The sequence below is a fragment of the Sylvia atricapilla genome, chromosome 11 (assembly GCF_009819655.1).
Source record: "Sylvia atricapilla isolate bSylAtr1 chromosome 11, bSylAtr1.pri, whole genome shotgun sequence".
NCBI lineage: Eukaryota > Metazoa > Chordata > Aves > Passeriformes > Sylviidae > Sylvia > Sylvia atricapilla.
The window spans coordinates 7,795,381-7,819,483 of record NC_089150.1 but is presented as its reverse complement, the minus strand read 5'-3'; the positions used below and the strand labels follow the sequence as shown (position 1 = coordinate 7,819,483).

General features: G+C 41.1%; 1 protein-coding gene across 1 annotated transcript in view; it reads left to right on the top strand.

The window, feature by feature from the left end:
- The window catches only part of PTPRG (protein tyrosine phosphatase receptor type G), a 394,882-nt gene that overhangs the window by 350,287 nt on the left and 20,492 nt on the right, over positions 1-24,103 (top strand). The window contains exons 14-16 of the mRNA XM_066326515.1: positions 1,003-1,094; positions 13,137-13,228; positions 22,991-23,087. Of these exons, the coding sequence (XP_066182612.1) occupies positions 1,003-1,094; positions 13,137-13,228; positions 22,991-23,087 (281 nt within the window). The remainder of the gene's footprint in view (positions 1-1,002; positions 1,095-13,136; positions 13,229-22,990; positions 23,088-24,103) is intronic.

Below are 24,103 nucleotides of genomic sequence, written 5' to 3'. Positions count from 1 at the left end.
CAGTTGAAGGGCAACAGTGAGGGGGATCTTTCTGCACTGGGGAGCTATTGTTTAGTGCCTCGACAGATGAGAGCAGACCCTTCTCCTGCCACAATAGCTGCTCACACCAAGCAAGACTCATTAAATATTCAGTTCCAGCCTCAAGCAGCTCATTAAGTCAGCAATGAGCAGTGACGCTGGCGTTGGAAAACCCTGCCTCAGTTAACATCACCATGCAGAGTCTCCCCGGATCTCTTGATGTTACTCTGCTCAGTACCTTTTCTGTGATGACCAGCTTGTGCTCTCTGCTTTGCATTAAATACAGGTAAAAAAAGAGTCAGGTGGATTTAAGTTTTGCTCTTCATTGTAGGCCTTTTTAGAGAGGAGCCCTAGGGCCCAAGGGAAGTGTCTGTTGGATTTTCGTGTACCAGCATATGTAATACAAGTTTGCAGGAGGAGGATGGGATGAAGGTTATATGGCATAAGTGTTAAAAAGCAAACAAACAAAAGATCTTAATGTTTGAAGGGTAACTTTCATAGCAGAACATCATGATATGCAGCAGTTACAGATGCTGTATTACTGGTGGTTGTTACACAGCAGAAACTTTTACAGTAAGTGTATTTTCCCTGGAAATTGCGTGTCTTAGGTGGATCTGGGCTTGAATTGTATGCTGAATGTGTTTCTTCTGTGCAGAGTTTCTTTCTGAATGATGTATTTGGAACCTGTTTTACAGCCACTAACTTTTATGATTATAATTTCATATTCAGTAGTACTTTAGCAATAATGTATAGAGGCATTTATGATGGGTGGATGTCAGATGTCAGTGAATTAGAGCACACCAGAATCTGGAATTAGGATTGTAATTGTAGAAAACAAACATATGTTTTCATGTATCAATGTTTTAAAATTGTAAGATCTGAAAGTATGGAACAGAAATGGAGAAACAGAACATATGCAAAAGTTTTTTTTCAGAGAGCAGTTTTTTACACTCTGAATATTTTTTTTTCTTTTTTCTTTAACAGAAAGTGTTTTCAGACTGCTCATTTCTATGTGGAGGACAGCAGTTCCCCCCGTGTGGTCCCCAATGAAAGTATTCCCATTATACCTATTCCAGGTAAGACGGGCTTCATCTCCTGTGTTTGTACTACTTGGAGTCTGGTTTAATTCCATAAAGAAGAGAAGGTTGTGTTTGTGATAAATCATGGAGTTTTGGTAGAAATTTGTTGTATCGGTGCTGCTTCATTTCATTTAATGTGCTTTGTAATGGGGCTCCGAGTGCCAGTGCTGTATTTTTCCGTAGGCACCTCTCCCACTTTGTTTTAATAGAAATTTCAGAATAACCTTTGCAAAATGTCAAAAACATGAGTAACAAGTCCTGAAAACACTGAGACATTGCATCCAGGGTGAAACCAGCTGCTCTGTCAGGGCAGGTTGCAGAGGAGGGATATTCAGCTCCACTGCTCTCTCGAGACTGGGGGCCTTGCCCCCACTTTCACTGTGTGTAGAGGTGAAATGTGGGGTTTTCAGAAAGAATAGTGAGACACAGGGATAAGCAAACCATCTCAAAGTAAAGTCCAAAGCCATCTGTTAATTTGGTATTAATAAAGTTACCAAAGGTCAAATTCTTCTCTCAGCTATAGTGAGAGTGATGCTGGAAGCAGAGTATAGTGCTATTCTCTCTTCATGAGGCATTTCCCCTGGGAATTATTAAGCGCAGGATGCAGCTGCCTTGAAGCTGTGATGACAGAGAGCAGCTTGGTGTTACTGTGGCCTTTGCAGCCGCTGCCTTGTTTGATGATGGTCAGTCTCACAGGCAGGATTAAGATACCAAAAATGTTATATTGACCTCAGTCTGTCAGAGGCTTGTACTTGTTTCTTGAAGGTGTTTTAAGTTTCCTTGTCATATTCTGTATCTACATCTTTGGTCTGGGGTTCAATCTGTAGCTAATTAGGTTCATTTTACAAAAAAACATTCAGAGCCTTTTCTGAGACACTGAAAAAATTTGCTTCCTAGCAAAGTGAAGTGCTAGGAAAAAGTTTTTCCAGTTATATTTTCCTTGATTTTATTCAGTAGACATGTGTGACTTATTTCTAGAAAGAGTCTTTCAAAGCACCCATGGGAACTAGTAGAAAAGGTCAGCTATTACGTTCCTGCAGAAAGTGTTAGGCAGTTTGCCTTGCAGTCTGATGCTGTACCACTGAAAATAAAGAAAATGTGCTGTTGTCCCCTCTCCTTTCTGTTGGAGACTAAAATGCATGTCCTGGCCACCTCACATCCTTAGCAAGAAGTCATCCTTCTCCTTTAGGGTAAAGGAGGTGACTGGTTTTAATCTTAGACCACCAGGGATTAGTTTTCACAGAGGAACTTAAATAGCTGGAGAACTCCATTCTTCCTACTCTGAAACCAAGAGGAACAAATGCCTGTTGGGACTGCTTGTGGCAGTCAGTTCAGTGGTCCCACCACTCTGTGTGGTACCTCCTTGGAGCTCCTGGGGAAGGGGAGGCTGGGCTAAGCTGGACTCGGGCACAGCATGAACCCACAGGATTATGTCTACAAGGCACTTGGAGGAGACAAATTCTCCCTTCAGATAGAAACCTCTTTGGCCAATGTGTAGTATTTTTATTGTAATTGAGACAATTTTTTTCTCAGATAAACCAGCAGAAAGCTCCATCTTCCATGCTGCAGTGTGTGTTGTTGAAACAGTGGCTCTTCCCTGTTGGACAGAGATGTCTTGATGGTCAGTCCATCAAAAGATTAAGACTGGAATGCATTCATATGAACTGTGTAGGCTGAAGAAGTTCCATTAAAACCGTGCAGGCAGCAGGTACTGTCAGGGCAGCCTGTGCACCAGTGCCTCTCCAGCAGACATTCTGACATGGCAGAAAGTGACTGGGAACAGAACACTGTCTTTTGGGGACATTCCCCATGACTAGAGGAAGCCAGGCTGTGACACCACAACCTGTCACTGTGATGCTGCTGTCACTGCAGTGCTCCCTGAGGTGTGCTCAGACTCAGTACTGCTTAGAGCTGCTCGCCCCTGATAAGGGGCACTGCAGATTAAGGCATCCCCTGAGCAAATGCTTCAGGACACCCTGAGCAGCTTTTGTAGTTAAAAATGCAGACATCCAAATGGAGGGGGCTTAATCTGAAGCTGAATCATGCCCAGAAAATCTTAAAAGAGAATAAACTGGTGAATTTGAAGATCTTTACACTGGCATTAAAGCTATTTAGGCCACCAAAAGCCAAATCACCCTCTGTAAGCACCTCACTCTTGTGTATTACCTATTACCTATACAGGGGTAATAGTTTATACATAGATACTTTCAGACATGAGCCTCCAGTTAGTAGAGAAAAATTCCAGCTATGTTGGCTTTTTCCAAATATGGGAGATACTGCCTTGAAAGATCTTGAAGCTCTCTGAGGTATTTTCCTTGTTTGGAAATGTAGAAGTGGGCTGTTTTCCCCCATATACCTGTTGCTAGATGACAGTCTTCCGTGACGTCAGCTGCTGCTCCCACATAGACAGCCCACTGAAATGCCTCAAGAACATGAAATGACAAAATTCTCCTTTAAATTGATGGCAGCTGATGAAATGATAAGTCTCTGAACTTTTCCTCTGGAAGCTGCCGCAGGGTGTGAGAATGTCTTACTTGCCACGTTGATACTAGAAGCAAAATGCAAGTGGCATTTTCACAGAAACAAGTTTTTTAAAGTAACCTTGTTAGATTGTGAAACCCCATCTTTACAAGAGGAATTTGACTATGTCCCTGTGGGACTGTGCCTCTACCTCCTACAGTTCAGTGGATCAACATCCACTCTTGGTGGAAGCAGCCACAGTGATGGCAGTTTAGTGCAGCGTGGCTGAAGATGTTCAGGTTTGCCAAGACCCATCTCAGCACACAGTGAGCTCCTGGGCACAGGGAGCTGAGTGGGTCTGGGTTGGCTGCTCCTGGCCCAGGTATGGGGTGGCTCTGCCACGTGCCCGGGCACCAGGCACAGCGAGGTCCTGACACAGCTCGAGGTTTCAGAAGAGCCCTGGTGTTTCTGTGTGCCACTGCTCTGCTCCGTGACGTGTCGGCACAATCAGAGGTAGCCTTTGTGTTTATTTCTACTCAATGTCCTGCTCTTGTTTATGCAAACCCTCTGTTTTCTCAGGTCTACGAGCTGTAAATCAGACTGCCAGCTACCTGCTATAGGCACACAGTGCAACTTTTCAGGTGTGAAATCTAAAATATCTTCTTGCAGAGGAATCATTTTATCCATTTTCTATTTCACTTCCCTTGGCTACGTCCTTAATTATTGTGCAGGAAGCCACATCACCCATAGGTGTGTGCCTATCTGTACAAATTCTCTCTGAGATCCAAATCATTATCATTATTCATAATTATCTGCACTGCTTGATCTAGAGAAACATAGGACAAAGGAGTTGTCATTATCTGAGTCACCCACTGGATATTACGTCTGAGGTATGAATCTCAACTCACATAAGCCTTGCACCTAACAGTTATGCATCTGTACTCAATGGCAGATTTCTGAAAACTCCCCTGCCATTCCACCCAACAAAATTATTTCTCCCTATCTTCTCTCTTTGTCTCCACGCTCAGGTGATTTTGGCCACATACACACCATCTTTCCCTGGATCTCCTCTCTAAAACATTTGCTCTTGGCAGAATCTTACTCAGCAAAGCTGCTCCTGCTTCTGTTTGTTTGGTCTTCTCTGTTGCTGGGTCAGTATCTGACTGACTTTCTGGATTTTCTGGACCTGGTCCTTTTCAGTAGAGTTGGGAAAGTAACAACACCAGCAGCATCACAGCTGTAGACCTGTGCATTTTGCAACCATGAAACCAAAATGCATCCCTTAGCAGTTCTCCTTTCTTCTCCTAGCAAGAGCTGTTCCCTGACAGCAGAACAGAAGTGCAGCACTGTGCAACTTAGATGATATCAAGCAGTGAAATGAATAAAAATTCCACTTCTAACCTCCTCCTCCTCTCCTTTGTGTCAGAGTTTTGTTGCTCTTGGGTGGAGCATTGTTCTTGCTGTGGATCTTGCTGTGACTTTACTGGTTCCTTGCCCAGCCCATGGGCACAATGGATGCTGTGGCACTGATGTCAGTAGGGCTTGAGGTCAGATCAGTACAGAAGTACTTAAGGCTTCACCTGATGGAAAGCTCAAAACTCTACATAGTTTTGACCATAGTCCAGAGAAGCAGATATCATAAAGAACAAAACAGCTGGCCAATGCAGCTGATTCATTTACCATATTCTCCAGAAGTATTTCTCGTCTTATATTTTCAGTATAAGTAAAATTTCTCAGAGGTGATGACAATCATTGCAGCTGTGTCTAGATGACAAGACTTAATAAACAGTTCACAGTATGTTCAGTTTTAGGTTTAAATGACAGTAAATTAATTTTTAAGTAGCCATGGAGTTTATCAATAATGTATTTTAAAAAACTAGTGGCAGAATCTGATGGAGAAACACTCATGGTTCTTCAAGAATGTCTCAGTATGGGTGTACAAGTCCAGGAAATCAAGGAATAGCAATCAAAAGGTGCTTTGACCACCTCACACCCACCAGGGTGTGAAGGCCAAGGCACCCATGAGCCTCTTTCATTTCCCTCTGTCTCTTCATGGTTACAAGGAACTCCCATCATGAGTCCATCTTATTAATTCTTGGCTCTTCAATAACTTGAATAGTGCCTTGAACTTTTCCTGGCAAATGTCAGTGGTCAGACTGGATGTGTTTTTTACAGGCTCAGCTGCTGTGTTCGGGTAGCATGCACCTTTTGACAAACCATATCTGTGAAGAGACAGTAATGATATCTCATTTGACAAGGAAACTGCAGGTTCCCAGCACAGACTTGGTATCTTACTGTTTTCTGCTGAGGTGTGTCTGTCTCAAGTTGCGTTCCCAGAGCTGAAGAGCAGAGCCCAGGGTATGTCTGTGGCAGTGACAGTGACAGTGCAGCGAGCACAGTGAGCCTTGTGAGGTACAGGAACTGCACTAACTGCAGCCGAGGGCTTCTTTCTCAAGGGCATGAAGCTCTTCACTGAGCACAGAGGTGGTGCTCTTCAGCTGTTTAAGACTTTATTTCTGCTCTCTGCTCCCTGTGGATTTATGTTCCAGCACCATATTGTGAATTGTACCTATCTTCAGCTTCAATTAAATTCATGAATGCAATATGGCAAACACAGCCATCCTCTGAAGCCAAGAAAATATCAAGGTATTTTAGGGAACATCCACCTACCTTTTACTCTGGTACCAACCCTGCTCCTGCAGTAGTACACTGTAGAATTTATGGTTGTGGTTCTTCTAGTGGAGGCTTCATGTGTTGGCTACAGCACAAAAGAATGTGTTTTTATGGTGGCCATGTGAAATGCAGATAGGTCCTTTTCTGAGAGCTATTACACTGGGAGGCAGAGCCCTGGAGTTGGATCTTCATGTGCTCAAATGTAAGGCTTGTGTGTAATTGATGGCAGGACTGGGACCTGAGGATGGAAATGTGTGAGATTAAAATTGCATTCCTTAGCTGGCAATACCAAATAAGATCATGTTTAATGTCTAGGCTAAAGGAAAATTCAAATTATTTCATTCTCTTGGACTGAAATTGGTTTTTTGCTTAAAGGGAAGAAGTGTATTGCTATTACATTTATAATTAATGATAACCTAATCTTTGTACAAGCAGATTTAAAGTGAGCTCTTATTTTGACACATATAAAATTTTATCATTAACATCTTTATATTCCTGACTGACACATGGCTAATAGCATTGTAGTAGATTAAGTCTTGAAGCAAGAGAGATGAATGTAGCAGAATTACGCAGGTGTTTTTTCATATTCTGCTTTTTCATATGTCTTCCCTTTATCAGAAGCCTGCCCTTGTGTTCATTTGATCTGATTATAACAAATAGATAGCAATTATCTTGCTGAAAGGACTCCTGTTTTTGTTTCAGCATGCCCATCTTTCCAGGACTTTTGAATGTGTTCAAAGTGTTTTCCATGCCTTTTCACTTCCAAAGCTGGCTTTTATTAAAAATAATACTTCATAAACACATGATTACAAAAATGTGAACATTAATGAGGAATAGTGTCCCCATTAATCAACTCTTAATGATCTCTTATTCATCTTAATTCATTTTAATTTGTAATTTTTCTTACTTATTAAGGTCAGTGACTTAAGAAGGATTTCCCCCTAAAGAGATCTTCAGCAGGTAGTTTGATGTCCTAGAATGAAACCTTCTGCACAGTATTTGCAGTATTTGTGGAATATGATCTCCACAGAAGGCAGACACCTTCTCAATACTAAGGCTTTTTAATGACTTTGTTTTATCATAAATTAATTGATACTAATGGTAAACAAATAAAATAGTTATTGTATTTCTGGCAAATTTTTATAAAGCAAATAAATGCAATCAGTCAGAAAGATTAATTATTTCAGTTGAAATACAATGGCTTCAGTTGCATTCTTATTTTAAATAGTTATGCAAGGAAAGCCAGTATACTGCAGAATTAAAGGCTCTGACAATATAAATGTATATAATTCAACTGCATTAAATCTGAAATGGTTTGAAGAAAGCTGGGCACCACCCTGTTTTACGTGTGGAATTACTCGTAAAGTCCAGTATTTGTGACTTAGGGCAAGGGCTGGCTATTTCTGTCTGCTCAGACATTTCAAATTCAGTGTGTGCCAAAGTGTGAGCAGCCTGTGAAGTTTCCAGCCCTTTTAAGTATGTGCACTTTGGAGTGGATGCTCAGTCTGTAGGTTTATATACTTTTGTCTAAGCTTTTCTCTAGAGTTGGACAATTGAATTGAGTTGATGGGAAATTTTAATAATCTCTGCTGGGGCAGAATTTTGCCCAAGGGTGTGCTATTCATCCTTGCAGTATTGTATATGCTCAGCCTTGTAGAGACAGAATATCACACTCCACATGGTTACTCCTGCTGCCATAGCTGTGGCAGCCTTCATTCTGGTACGTATTGTAGCGTATGCAATGGCTGTTAAATTCCATTTTAAGTGAAAGGCATCCTAAATATTGATCTTAGGTATTCCAGCTGCTTGTAGAATTTTTTCATCTCTCCTTGTAAAAAGTAAAAAAACCCATGAAACTTCACTGAAGGTGATTAACAATGAATAAATATCTTCTAAAAAGAAACCTGTGATTGCATTCAGTGTTCTTCCTAGGAATAAGAGAGTGAAAGATGAAATAACGTCCCAGGGTTGAGTGTTGCTGGGAACAGAAAGGTGCTCGTTTGCTATGAATATGGGAAAGTATTTTTCATGTATCTTACTTTACAGTGAGTTAAGAGGTCAAATCCAGTCCTGTTACAATCCTACTGGTAGATATTTTGGGAAGACTTTTTTTGCGGAAAATGAGAACTGCAAGGATCACTGTTGAGAGTGGATTCTTAAGGATCACTGTCGCTAGCCATGTCACTGGTTTAATGGTCATCATAAGCCAAGTTAGGTTTGTGCTGCCTTCAGAAAGAGAAGTTTCCCTGTCACTTCACTATTCGTCATCCTAATGAGTAGGATCAACCCATCTACCCCACCAAAAACTTCCTCTTCCCCTTCCCCCTCCCACAAATCAATCAATCCTTTCTTACAGTCATCAGCCACATCAGCAGGATTCAGGTCACTGCTCAGCTGCCCAGTCAGGGAGAGGGCAGTGGGAGAATCCCTTCATTCTTTGGCTGAAGCCAGCTGGGAAAAGCACTCTGAATTGATGGAGGTACTCCCAGGATGCAGGGATGGCACAGAGCAGTGAGGGGCTGCTGTGGGAGCAGATGGACCAAGGCACGTGACAGCCATGGCACATGAATCCAGGTGGCTTAGTAAATGAGAGACTGAAGTGCAGGGACTCACAAACCAACTAAATAAGCTTTCACATTAAGAATAAGGCATAAGATGCAGGGAGTATATTGGATTTAGGAGGCTGGGTAAGGTAATAGCTGAAAAACAGAAAGCATTTACAGACAGAACAAAAGACATGGAGAATTTTCTTACCAAGACTATTTCATGTGTCAAACATCTGGTCTTCAGAAGCACCAAAACTCCATCTAAGTAAAGGTAATATGAGGAAGCACTTTGGTTTTGACCTTCTTCATTAATTCCTGACCCAAACCCATCTATTCCAATACAATGCCACTAAACTATCCGGTGAGCTCTCAGACTATAAATGAATCAAAATGAATCTGAGACCCTATTATGTGGAAATGTCATTTCTGATAGGATATCCTATTTTTCTTTGGAAATTGGCCCCTATTGCTTTAACATTACAAAGGCAGCTTATTAAGTGGGAGCTGTGGGAAAATCCTTCCTGGTAGGATTACTAATTATCCGAACTTAAAATGTAACCCTGTTTGAACTTTATTGCTTCTATACGCTTTGGGCTTCTTTTGAAGGTGTCTGCATTATGAAGGAATGTGTTAAGTGTTCTGCGTTTGCAATTGCCATTTCTTTTAAAAAAAGAAGTGTTAGTGAAGGTTTTCCTCTACAGTCATTTTTTTTTAAAACAAACATGAGTTTCTTCTTGGCATTGTCTCTTTGTGGCAGGAAATGAGCTGCCTTGTGCTTCCCTTTGGGTTTATTTGATATTCCTCTTAGGTGCTTGGCTTGGACCAGCAAGTCACGATGGGGACTCCACCAGTATATTAAATATTTAGCACAGAAATTAAACATACCCCACCAGCTTTGGTAGTATCTGATAATAAAAAATATTACTAAAATTTTGTCCATCTGAGTCTATTTCTTTCTCTGTGTAACACAAAGGGTTAGTACGTTATTATGGTGCCAGATTCAGCTCATATTTCACAGTGAAGTAAATCCAAAATCACTTTATTGACACTGATAAAACAGATGGCTAAACCCAAGCTAGACAGAAATGTAATTATATCTGCAGTGTTAGAGGTGAAGGTATGTTATTAAAACACCTCCCTCTTCTCTTTGAATAATGTGTAGGTCTTGCAAAATATAAGGATCGCACTGACAATATCAAATGTCACTCCAGCTTCTTGATGGGAAAAAGTATATAGTGCAAAAGTGAATATGCACAAAACTATGGAGAGCTGCTAATTAGCCATTATAGGATTCTATTAATCTCTTCAATCGACTAAAAGAATTACAGTCATTTAAATCTGTTTGCTTTAAGATGGAAAGAAGGCTTAACCAAAGCCTTTGGGCTGACGATAGCTAAAGGAAAATCAGATGCTGTGCATCTAGCTACATCTATTGGTTTTCCTGGAGAAGGTCACAGCCATCTCCAGATAATGTCAGCTCTGAGCATTCCAGAGTGCTGAGCATGTGAGCACACTCTACCAGAGGCCTGGCAAGCTGCCCATGGCTGAGCATGCCTGTATCCAGCTAAAGCAATTTGTGTTCCTGGGCTGGAGTTTGGAGTTGGAGGTTATGAATAGAAAAATTCCGGCCCAGATTACTTAGGTTTCACTGGTTAATGTGAGAGGCTCTATCTGCTGTGCAGCTGCTTCCCTGTGGCCATCAGCTGGGCCAAGGTGGGTGTGCAGGGAGGACCAGCCACATCCTACCACACTGTAGGTTGCCCATCCCCTCAGGGTTGTGTGCCTGTCCCAGTCACAGACCATGCTGGACCGTGTTATCCCACCAGTTTGAAAGCTGAAAACCTTAAAACTGTTTTTTAAATTTCAAATGTTCATGGTTCTGATTTTAATCTTTCTGATTTGTAATAATTATATTTGCTCCAGCATGGTTTTCCTAAGTTGATGGGCAACTTCATTTCCCTCTGACCCAGCTCATATGTCAAGAATACTTCCTATTTAATTATTTAATGTGTAATTGTTACCCATGTCATCAAATATGGTAAGAAACTGCATTGGGTTAAGGCTTCTGGAGGGAGTTAGAATGAAAATGCAGAACAGGAAAAAGGGAAGAGAAACACTAAAGGACAGTTAGCAAGAGAGAAGTGGAGTAGCAGTGGCTGTAAAGGTGGAGACATACTGCCACCATGCAGTAATGATGATAAAAAGAAAACTAACCACTCTTTGCCATGGATTTCTGGTGCAGACCCATCCTTGAAATTGGTGGGAATTCAATGGACTGAAGAGCATGTTATCTCTAATGTATTTTCTGGCTCACAGATCACAATTAAAGTTAAATTCTGCCTTCTACAAAATTAGCTTGGACACACTGGTCTGCTGCAGCCAATCCTTTATATTGGTTGGTCTCAGCTGAGCTAAAACTATGCAAGGAAAAAACCCAAATTGTAACTGTGGAACTTCTCTTGTGAGATTATATGCAATTGCTGCCATAGCAGAAGCTATTTTCAAGGAAATTTCCTAAGATGTATGGGTGACTTTTCAGAAGAGGAAATACTGTTTTACAGGTTCTTGCTCTTCCTATAAATCATTCCATTCAAATGTCTTGGCTGTGAAAATATTGAAGTAAATGTTGTTATGAAATCATGATATTCCCAATATTATATAGAATAAATGTTATCACTTAAATATTTTTAAATGCCAGCATTCCTGCAGGCTGCAGCTTTTTGCTAAGAAGAGCATACACTTGTCAAATTTTTGAATTCTGTATTATTCAGTAAATGAGCATGTGGTTAATTAAAGTAGCATTACTATACTGTGAGGTGACCAGATTGCAAACATATCTTTAACAATTGGCCCTTGTAAATAAAATAGAAGAGAGCTGATTGGGATCTGAAAATGTCAATAGATGCAAAAAGCCACCTTAGAGCATTACCTTATAAAATAAAAGGAGAGAAGTAATGACATGGTCAATATTAACTGCCATCAGCTGGAAAGAAATCAGATTGTCAGGGATCTATAAAATTCTTGCCAAAGTAGAACCTCATTTACACATACAGATCTTCATACCCTTTGCTAAGAAAAGCGTATGTGACAGCTTAGAGGTTTTAGCTGCCAAAGATCTTTCACTCTGAATACAGTAAATGTCACATCTATTTATTTATCGTTAAATTTTGCTAAGTATCTGTAGAAATATTTGGATTTTTTCTATCATAATGTAGATGTTTAAAAGGAAAAGAATCCAGATTATAATGCAGCTGTAGCACCAAACCATATGTCTGCTAAATGGGAGCAAAAATACACCACTGAATTACTGGGAGTAAACATAACCTAGATACTATCTTCAGAAGAATATTAAATGGATTATATAAATACAGGGTATTGCCATAAAATCATGCAATCAGACAATGGTAGCCATCAGGCAATAGGTTATTTCACATGCTGAAAGTAATCACAGTTGTATAGCAATTTGCATTTTCTAAATGCCAGACTGAAAATATTATCTGGTAAATCTTGGCAAGCAGTTTTTCTGCCAACTGCAGTGGTGGTCATAACAATATCCAGGCCTTTTTTGAGAGCTAAATAGAGGAATAAGGCAGCCATCCTACAGCCCAGCTTTATTAGAAGCTGCCTGGAGTCCTAGGTGCTCAAAACTGTCTTGTTAGTCTTCAGTTTGAGTCTTCAACTTCTCTCCTGTAAGATGACATATAAGAGTGATGTACTGGTATATTGGGTGGCACTTGCACTGTGCTGTGCAAAGGCAAATGTCCAGTGGAATACTCAATACCATTCAATGTTAAGAATAATGTCTGGCAAGAGAAAGAACTCAAGTTAGTGTGGCTGTTGTGTTTGCTTTCTCTTTTGCTCGGAAGCAGTTTCGTAAGCCCATTTGGATTCTGCATCATTGTGTGAAAGGGAAAGAGTTAATAACTTTAATAAGAAAGGCTTATGTGTCTGCGCAGTCTGGTGAAACACTGGGAGTAATTGTCAACTGTATCTTCACATTTGGGGTCTCATGGGGTTTTTTTATGTAAAGTAAAAGGAGAGGAGGCTTCTTCATCCCATCCTCAGCCATCTTCAAACTGAGCAAGAGCTGATTATCCTTGAGCTTAAATTGGACTTCATAAATCAGCATCCCAGGGAACAGGCTCTCAGTATTTATAATTGTAGTGCTCAGAATTGGAAATACAATGAAATGTTTACCTCGAAACTGGCCAGATTTATCAAGATTTCTTATTACTGCATATTGAACTAGCTCTGCCCCTGGGAACTCAGATCTAAATGGTATCGAGTGAAGACTTCCTCTCCTCAAGTTTTATGTATGAAACAAAGAGCAACTCTGAGTATCTTTTTTTTTTCCTTACAGATGATATGGAAGCAATTCCAGTCAAGCAGTTTGTTAAACACATCAGTGAGCTGTATTCTAATAACCAGCATGGGTTCTCAGAAGACTTTGAGGTACGATTTAATGACCCACCAATAAAATGTTGTTTTCCTAAAGTTAATTGTGTATTAATAATTGGGGACCATGTGACATCTGTGTGAGGCTGTCATGTCAGGTAAATGCAGCGCTCAAATGTATCAGAAGAAACAGGATGATACCAATTTGCTACCAGCTATGAGCAATGTGGGACTGGACATTTACAGATGCTTTCTAACCACCAAAGATTGGGTGCCTTTAAGGGGGAACTCTCCTAGGTTTTTATTAAGTAGGAAAAGCTGCCTGCAAGCCCCCAGGAACAACATGAAGATAAAAACAGTCACTTTTAACTAGACGGTTTTCTTACAATTATTTTACTCTTCTTGCTCCAGAATTTGCTCCTCCTAGTCATCTGAGAAGCTACATATTCCCTGAGTAGTCCAAAAGTAGTGAAATAGTGTTTGCAATGAGTAAAAATAGAGTCTTTGATGAAAACCCAAGCTATGAGTTAGTTCCTTGAGTCCTTTTTAATGCCCTGTTCAGACAGGAGAGATTGTTATTGAAGTCATTGATTATTTTGTTCAAGTAAAACCAAGAAGAAAGGATTTGGACTTTAGTTGGTGGTATGTATCTAATGTGACTATTTTTAAATTTGCATCTTGTTACCTGTGTAGAACAGATTCTGACCTATAAATGTGCTGTCATCTGGAGATAATTCTGATGGAGTGAAAGTAGTTTTCTACCTCTGGGTTATCAAACCCGTATTATGAAAGCATGGTAAACATGATGCAGCATAAGACAGCAGAGTCAGGCTTTTCCTTCACTCAGTCTAGTCACAGCCTGCAGAACTTTTGGAAGTGCTGAGAAACAGGAGAAGCCCCAAGAAATCACTTGGAGTTGCACTTCTGGCTTCCCCGTGAGCAAAAGAAAGTGTGTTTGCCTGCTGCCTGTGAATCGGAGCAGCAGCTCTGCTTACAGACAAGGCACTGAACCAAAATAGGTGGCCTTATATCTACAGCTTCTTTGCTTACTGCGCTGTAAAGACAAGATTGTATGCAGGAATTGTTTTTAATGGGATCATTTAAAACGTTTATTGTTGCTGTTTGGTTACTGTCTATAAAGAGTGTCTGCTTTGTCTGATGCCCAAAAGGGGTTGTGTAAGTTAGAAACATTTTGTATTCATGAGGAAGGCAAATGTGTAAGGTGTTAAAGTGATTTAGTTCAATTGACTGCTGGCTGGATGGCTGAGCAGGAATATTGAGGCATTTAACAATGTTGATGGTATTCAGGACAAACATTTATTCTCCAGAGAGTAGAATTTGATCAGGATGATCAAATGCGACTCACTCTTCTCAATTATTTATGAATTGTGACCCCAGTGCTATTCATCACAGCTGGGTTTTACACCATTTAATTATTCAAAATAATCAACAACACATCTGTAAACTTGGTCTGGCTTTAAGCAGGCTTTGCTTCAGTTGTCACTAAATCACTGCTATTAAGAAATGTTGGACACCTTCTGCCTGTGTTATAGCAAAGAAAAACACTGCTCTAATAGCCTTATTTTTTTCCCTTCCTCCTGGAGTTCCCTGCTGTGAGTGCTGTGCTGTGGCAGCTAGTTGGAGAGAGCTTTGGCCAATTAGTCCCATTCTGGGGAGCACAGGGTCCCCTCCAAAGGGAAGTTACACTCCTCCGACTGCACTGCGTGCTCCAAATTCTATTCTCCGTGCTGCCTTAAAACTTGGAGCATCTGCTTTGAAGTCAGGATAGCTACTCCAGATGTATTTCTCCATAGCTGAGTTTCCTAAATGTAAATGAAATCTCCTGCGAGAGTAAGGAGCAGGAATAGGAACAAGGCAATCTGTGTCTGAGATAAACCACCCAGCTCGTCTTCTGGTGTTCTGCCCTGCTGAGGCCTCGTGGGCCTGATTTGAAACCCAGGAGTTTTCACAAAGCCCATAGGTAAAATGTTTCTCAAGTGCCCAAACTGACTCAGGGGTCAGAGCCCCAGTTTGGAGAGTGGCTGAGGAATAGTGGAACCCGAGGTTCCATTCATACAGTAGCTGTTGGAGTGGCTGCAGTGCAGCTTCTCACATCCACTCAGATCCAGCCATGCTCCATGTGCTGGAGTTGCATCTGCCACCTATGGGGAAGACTTAGCCAATGCTTTATGGAGAAATAATAAAATTCCAGCTAAAAGAGAAAATCAGGGTTGCTAAGCTTGGATAGAAAGTACCACAGCCATATCGTGCCTTCATGCCTGTGGAACTTTTGAAAAGAGGTAATGGATCCTGCAGTCATACAAAAAATACAGCTTTTTACATCTAAAGAGGGAAGAAAAGAGGGTGGCAAGGAGGTGCTGAAAAAATGGTCAATGCTGCAGAATAAATAAATCCTCCCAAAGGTAGCCAGTGCATGAGATTTTGTGTAAAAAAATGGATCAAAAATCTCTTCAGAAATGTCTGTGGCAGGAGGTTTAAAGTAGAAGCTGCAAAAGGGAAGATTAAGCTAGGCACACACATACACTGCCCAATGTGGAAGGTGAACCTCCTCCATTTGTTTGTTGCTAGATTTTGGGGTCACTTCCTGTGTTTTTGGAAGCATATTTAGGGCTGTGTTGAGTTGTTTTTTACAGGAAGAAGATTCTTTTAAAAGTGAATTGTGTGAATGCTCCCTCCTCCTCTTAAACTGAGCTGTAATTACAGCTAAATATTTTGTGGATGTGCTTAGGAAGCATTTTATGTGCAGAGGAAAAAAGGACTTTGAACTCATAAATCTTCCCTTGGAAAGTACATCTGAAATGAATCCTTATTCCCTTTTGGGTAATCATGGTGCTAGTAACCAGCTTTATTGTCTGGTGATAGCTGGGCTTTCTTGTATGTACAGAATTTTCAGGATTTCCTTTGAGTCCTGTGAATTTTCAATTTTTGGTATAAATTGGAAATACAGGACCCAATTTAATACTGAAACAACAAATAGTTTTTTAAAATAAAGATCCTGCATCAGTCGTGCTGGTCTCTGACATAACTCTTTGTATTCAGCCCTGGAGTTTGGTCAGTAGCAGACTAAGAGAAGTTCAAGGAAGGTTTTTGGCTTGCTCTGAGGTACCTCCAGCACTGTCTTGCTGTGGTGTAGAGGATGAGCTACCACAAGGTAGCTTTTACAAGGGCAGGGTTTAAAGGCAATACACAACGGAGATTGAAAGGCTTCCTGAGCCAGAGATTATATCTATTCCTTGTCTAGCCAGAGATTTTCTTGGTATCATTGCATTTAACAGTCTTTGATAGACCTTTCTTCCATAAATTTCTAATTGTCTCTTTTATGCTCCTGGTGTCCGAAGCATCCCATGGCAATGAATTCTACAATTTGTTCCACAAGAACAGACTTCCTTTTGCTTTTAATTCATACTGAATAACTTCCCTAGGTGCCTCCTACTTTCTGCATTGCAAAGTGCATCCCTGTTTACTCACATGATTCTGTCTGCCTTTATATTCCCCCTTAATAATCCATTTTCAAATCTGAAGAAGTCTAAATTACTCACTTCGATTTTTGGAGGAAGTCACTCCAGACTTGTGATGAGTTGTCCCCTCTGTACCTTTTTTTTCTTCTTTTACCATAACCTTGCCAAGATGGGAAGACCACAGCTGTGCACAGTATATGGCAGGTTGTTTTACTGCAGAGTTCACTGATGTTTTCAGTTTTCTATTATTTCCTCCTTCCTAAAAGATTGTTTGGATTTTAACAATTACTGAGCACTCATCTGACACCTCCAGAAAACTATTGAGTGTGACCCCAAGGTCTCATCACTGAATGGCAATAGCAAATTTGGAACCTGTCAGTATATATGTCCAGTTAGGGTTGTTTTTCCCCCAAGTACTTTGCATTTATCAACATTTATCACTTTGCATTTTTCAACATTAAATTTCATTTGCCATTTTGTCACTCGGTCACTCAGTGCTGTGAGATTGTTCAGCTTCCCTTCAGAAATAGCTTTTGTTCTAATTATCCTGAAAAATTTTGTATTGTAAACACAGTTTGTCTCCTCTGCAGTCCATTTATGAATAAATTAAGTCCCTCTAAGGTCCCATCAGTGAAAGTTGAACACTATCAGTTCCTGGGCAGTGAATCCCACCTTTAACCACCTTTAATTCAAGGTGAATTTTCTTTCTGCTCCAAAACCAGAACAGGTTTTTTTTAGTAATATTTTCTGAGAGGCCTTTTCACACATTTTGAAAATTGATATGCTGCTCTCTTGTAGGCAGCCTGTAGACTTCTTCAGGGACCTGTTCCCAGTGTTCAAGGCATTCACTAACTCTGCTCCTCTATTGCAGTCTTGCAGTTAGCCCCACAGAAATGTCAGATACAGTGGGCTGCAGTGCCTAAAACCCCTTCTGAATCTCAATTTAAAAACTGATGTCATATTTGTCATCCTCTATTCCCCTGATAGCCTGACTATATAGGACATGTGCCCTCCAAATTCCTGTATCAAAAAGAGTGTGAAGTGCCACCTCCCACAGCAGAGCTTTTCACTCCCTCCCCCTGGCCGGTTACTGGAATAACACAGTAAGTTTTTTTTGAGTGATCGTGTCCTTTTGCTCTAAGAAAGGAACACTAAGCCAAGAAATCACCTTCCATCCCCAAAGCTATCTGTGAATTTTTACAGTTTAATGCAGCATTTGGATTTTTGAGATCAGGGAGTGTTATTTCCCTCCTCTGTAATTCTGGAGTGGGCTGGTCAGTGCTGCTGTGAAGCGGTTGGAGAGGGGAAATGCAATCTCTGCAGACCTCTGCTGCCTGTGGCCCTGTGAGTGTAATGATTCATTGCCAATTTGGAGTCTGAACAGGCTCACTGAACTCAGAGGCAGGCTGTCTAGCTCCCTCATCACATCAATTGAAAATATCTTTATACTCCAGTGGCACCTTCTTCTAAATGTCCTGAAATGTAAGAAAATAACATAAATCTATATTTCCAGCCATGTGGCAGGGATTTGCTAACGTTATTCTCATGGTTGCTGCTGCTCAGGGCAGGGGTCACTGGCTCTTTTTAACTGGGGACCTCAGAATGTTATTCTCTAGCAAAGGGTTGCATTGAAAACAGATAATGCTGCACTTTGCACACTTCTTGAGATACTAAAAAACCCAGTGTAGATATACTGACATCCCTTACAGATTAGACACAGCTCACACCAGACACATGCTTATAGCTGCATCTACACCAAGGAATTCAGCAGCAGAAAGATGCCATTTCAAAAGCATGCTGCTAGCAGGCAATACTGCATTGGGAAAGTTTTATAGCCCTTGGCCCAAAATTGCCTTAATTAGAGGTATTCTCAGCCTGTGCATTGCTGTACTGAAAGCAGAAGGAAGCAGCACTGTGAAGATGGAGGAGAAAATATTGCTGCAGAGCAGGGCCTTCGTGGAGTTCTCAATTCTTACCTCACTGCTTCACCTACCCTGAGAAATTGCTGTTGTGAATTAAGAGATGAAGAGAAGCAGTAAAAAGTTCAGGTATCTGGGGTTTCTGTTACTAACCATAGCACAGCCATTCCCAGTCATTCCCAAGGTTTGTGCCTGGAAGCCCCACTTGGATGAGCCATTGGCTGGGCAATGCAAGGTTTTGGTCAGACTGACGCCTCCACCCCACCATCCTTTCCTCTCCCATGCATTTCACAGGAGCTTTTAGCTGTCTATTGATGTTATTCCTCTGTTGAGTCCTTCTGGTTTGTTTATTTTCACCTCTTTCTAGGCTGTCCCCAACTCACCTCTCTCTCGAGTGCTGTTGGAGAGTTTATACCAGTGCTAAATCATTACAGAAATCTACAGTGTTCCTGGGGGATATCTTCAAATACTATCTGCAGTCTCTGTTGGCATGCTGTCTTCATATTTGCTGTGATAAAACAAACAGCAAGAGCACTACCACAGAATTCTTGTAATTTGGGATTAAAATAATAGATCAAAACTGATATTGGGGGTGGATGAACTATCTGCTTCCATGCTGAAAAATATCAGCCTTAATATCAAAACACAGCTATGGATCTTCTCAGGTTTAGTCGCTCAGATTAGGATCCTTTCTTTGTTGTGACTCCTCATTGCTATTCATAGGCTTTCACAGTTCAGCCCCTGCCAGGACATCAGCCTGAAGTAATGGGAAACAACAGCAGCAGCACTTTGTAAGGCCAGATCAAGAGACCAAGTTCCTGCTCAGCCACTGTAGCAAAAATTCCTGCTCAGAACCTTATACTGCCAGCAAGACACTGGAGCAGTTTGATTTTACACTTAAATGGAAATTCTTTGAAGTTTAGAAGAAACTAATCTGTAACTTGTTTCAGAAACGCAATTAAAATGGGTCGTTAAACCTGGGTGTATCAAATTCCAATTAGCATTAGCATGGACAATATAATTAAAAGGTAAATTAGCCATAATAGCATAGACTAGAACACTTCTTACAGTAACTAACAGTCAATTGAAACCATGTACTTTGGTTTCTGGGGTTGTCAATGATTAAGTTGAAAGGACAGAATAAAGCCTGTACCCATTCATCCTGGGATGGTAATGTGTTCTGGGAAGTTAAACATGAGGAGCAGCAATGTGCAAGCCAGCCATCATTAAAATCAGTGGAGGAGACTAAACAGGATTAAGGAAAGCCAAAGGAAACATTCTAGAGATGAAAAGTTTATGGATGAATTCTGAATTTGGTGATACAAACACTATCCAAGGTGCCAGTATCAGTTTTGTGCCTGCAGAGAGAGGACTTTGTTTAGGCTGAGCTGCAGTGAGCAGCCTGGGGTCAGCCCTGACCTGGTGACCTGCCTGCTAGCGTAGGTTAGAATAGGAATGCAATCATGGGGATGTTTTAAGTGCAACTAAAGGACTTGGTAGCCAGTAAGGTTTAGAAATCCCAGGGTGTTCATTGCATAAGCAACAGAAAATGCTGGGAAAGTAAATATGTGATATACATAAATGTGGTAAAATAACGTAATTAAATGGGGACTTCAGGGGACTTTCTCCGGGGTGTTATTTATTAACTCTGGGGTGTCCTCTTCTGCCAAGGGGTAAATAATACTCTGAGCAGAGGCACAGATAACAGACTGTAGCTAGTCTTGTCTCCTTGCAGCCTTTTGTGCATGGATGAAAGGCGACCACCTTGGCTTTAATAACAGAGAAATGTTAACTTATGCCTTCCTGGCTGGTGGGAGGGGGCTGTGGTTTAGTAATTTGCTGTTAGAACTTGGAGAGATGAGCCTCGGAGGGTAGGATACCCACTCCCTGCTCTCAGCCCCATCTGGGTTTTGGCACAGCCAAACCCAGGCCAGGGTGGAGCTGGAGGATGTCCTCAGTCCCCTTCTCATTGACAGCTTCAGTGTCCCAAAGCCTTACCTGTGTCCTGGACACAGGAGTGGAGGGCTGAAGACTTTAAAAAGGCAAAAATAGCTGAGGCATATTGGCAAGGGGGAAGTTTTTCTGTAAGGGTCTCCTTTTGCTGTGCTTTTGCATTGTGCAGATACAGGAATCCACCATTACAACAGCTTTCCAGAGTATTAAAAACCATTTAGGATGCTATGTGTTAAGAAAAGGCATTTTCAAATCATCAGCTCTCACAGCATCAGACCTCCTTTTCCATTGCTGTGTATTTCAGCATCTCAGCTTAATCTTCCTCTTCTATTAACTTTATATTGGCCAGCTGGGAACATGTACAGTCGAGGAAACAGTCACCATCAACATAAAAAGGTTAATTAAAATGATTAACCTCACCAACAATTCCCTTATGGAAAAATCCTATAGAATTTAATAGAAAATGATACATTTACTATGTAGTATTTAAACTGTCAGAGAAAATTCCTTAGCAGGGAGGTAATTCCCTAGCAAATTGTATAACTTCTCAGAGTATTCTCCACAGAACCTTATTGGATTAATCTGTATTAAATTCTACAGCATTTGGCATAAATTTTTCAATGCAAATATCATCTGAAAGGAATTTTATAGTGATGCAGGGATGTAGGGTTTGATGCAAGGCTTTTCAGAAAGGGGCAGGGTATGTTTTGGGAGTGACCTGTACCGGTATAGCAGTGATGTTGTGTGATTTCTAAATGCAAAAATAGGTAAAACAAAATTACATCAAATCAACCTAACTTGTAAATATCACTGCTTTTCCAGCCATGACTTAGGCTGAACTGATCCTGCCTATTGTGTAATCTGAAATCCCTTGCTTACTGGAGCTGACAGGCAGAATTAGGGGAAGAGCACACTTTAATATGGGCTTTTTTTATTTGATAGAAGTGGAACTATGAAAATTCCATTAGGGCCAGCTGAGAGTTTTGCTTGATTCGTCTTTGTCTTTGCTCAGCTCATCTCCTTGAGCACAGTATGTTTCTCCCTATGGAGGGCTGGGAAGAGAGAGAGAAGCAATTGTTATTTGAGAGTGTCACATGGATATAAAAGCTATAAAATGTACAAGGTTTTAGTATACTTTGCACTTTTAAAATGTAAATGTTGGGGAAGATATCAAAATTGCTATGCAAGTCCTTGGTGAAATGTCTGCATAATGCTGAACTCCTACATCTGCTGTTTGTATAGCATTTCTTGTGATAATTTTTCTCTGTCACTTAGCTCATGATCTTTGTAGCAGCTGTGAGCTCCTAATGACTTTGCCTCTTAGGTTCTATACTGTTATTTTTAAAGTCTGAAGTACAAAGTAATTTGGCACTTCCTCACATATCCTGGGGGGAAATTGGTTCTGTTTGGTGCAATTTCTGGGAGTCACAAAAGATTTGAATAAATATAATTTCTTCCACAACTTCATAAACTCCAAATTTTAATTTTTTTTTTTCAAAAATATGTCCTTAAATGAAGAATATTAATGTAGTGATAAAAAGAGGATTCTCTTTTTCAGGAAGATTATGGTTAAACAGATACTAAAAAGGTGTCTCTTGGAGATGAAAGGCTCCTGAGTCATTCAGTTTGTAGGGCAGTCTCTGAAGGGTCTAGGGGAATGGCTGCTTCTCTTTAGAGTAAAAAAAAAGACCCTCGATTGCCCCATTTCAATAGCTCTGTACTCTGTTGTTGAACAGATTAAGAGGTGGGTTAAGAACTTAAAAATTCCGAGGGAATTAGGCACCTACAGCCCCAGCTAGACAGACATCTGCATCTCTGGCTTCATGAGACCCTTGGTCTCTCTGCTTTTTAAATATACACTAATGCAACCTTCTCTTCACTGCATCAGGGCTGTTAATCAGTGTCCCAGAAGTGGTATTTAAAGCTCTCACTGTTATCTTCAGAGATCTATTTTATTTATATTTTACAAAAGGCATCTCTCTGCAGAGAACTCGCAAAAGGTCAGTGCCAAACCTAAATGTCAGAAACCCCATTTTGAGAGGTTATAAACAGATGAGTTGTCCAGCGGTCAAAAGTCTTCTGTTGAAATGGTTTTTGTGCTTAGTTTGTTACACCGCACTGGCCACTCCTCCATCTCAGGGGCCCTATCTTAGCTCCCCAAGGAGGGACATGGCAAGAGATGCAGTGCAGAAGGTGAGGGGCTGGTGGTCAGAGGGGACAGTTGGCCCTCAGGGTGCTCATCTGTCCCCAAGCCTGTGGAAAGGAGTGTGACCATGCTGCAGGGACAGCTGACACAGCCCAGTGTGAGACCACAACACACAGGACAATACTGAGAGACTCCGTGTTTAACCCAGCAATTAAAATACTGATACTCTGAACGTGGTTTCTGTGAGCTGTTGTAGAAGCAGAGAAAGCTCAGGGTGTTTTTGGACTGACAGATTCTCCATTTGAATCATCTTTCTGCCTAGGAAGTGCAGCGCTGTACCGCTGACATGAACATCACTGCAGAGCATTCCAACCATCCCGACAACAAGCACAAGAACAGATACATCAACATCCTGGCCTGTAAGTCAGCACTGGCCTGAGCACAGTGGATCAACCCAAAAAGGCACTCTCCTCTTGCAGTGTGTCTGTGTGACTGGGGCAGGCAGGTGGCCCCAAGATGTAATGAAAGATGTGTGAAAGGGTGGCTAGGAGATCCTTTCCCCACTAAAGGCAGTGAATGTTTTGACTTCTCCAGGGCCAGGATTTCACTCCAGCTTTTGTTTTGAAATGTTTCACAGTTTGACAGTCTAAGCGTAGTTTTAGAAGTATAAGTTTGGTATGAAATTTTGTGGAGGAAAAACTGGGATAAATTGATGATCAGAGCTCTCCTGCCTGCTAATGCCTGAAAACTGGCCTAAGGGAAGTGCATGGAGGAGCAAAGAGTTTTACTGATGATTCCTGGGATTACTTTACAATCCCAAAGGTGCTAAATCTTACAGAGTGTATCTGCTGTATTTCAAACTGTTTTAGCTCTGTGCAGGCTTTGGACAAATAGTGATCTTTGTAGCACAGAGTAGGCTTTGCCTGTATCCCTCGGAGAACTGCAAATCTGGACTCTGCTCTAGAATGCAAATTGTCTGGGATGGAAGTGCAGTAACTTTTTCCCTGTCGTTCTCTTATATGGGATGGCAGATGCAACAGTCACTGTAGGGACAGCCATGGAGAGCCCACCGGTAAAAAGTGTGCATAAACATTGCAATAAATCTTGAATGCTTTTGATGCTTTTGATGGCATAGGAAGGAAGTGCATATTTCTAACAGATTTTCAGAAGTAATCAAGGTACTTGCTGAGGACCAATTCCCAGACCTGTGAAAGGCTTGCTGTGTGGCCTTGGACAAAGGCTTTCATTGAGCTTGTCCCAGTTGTGATTTTAGACATAGATTTCATGTCTCTCTAGGTACAGAGATGTGACATTGAAGGGAGATTGAAGCAGGCACTTCAGTCCTCCAGATTATCACTGGGGGAACCTCTTTCCATTGGTCCTCAAGGAAGGCAAATGACACCAGTCTTTATGTTTAAAGTTGGCTCACGTCTCA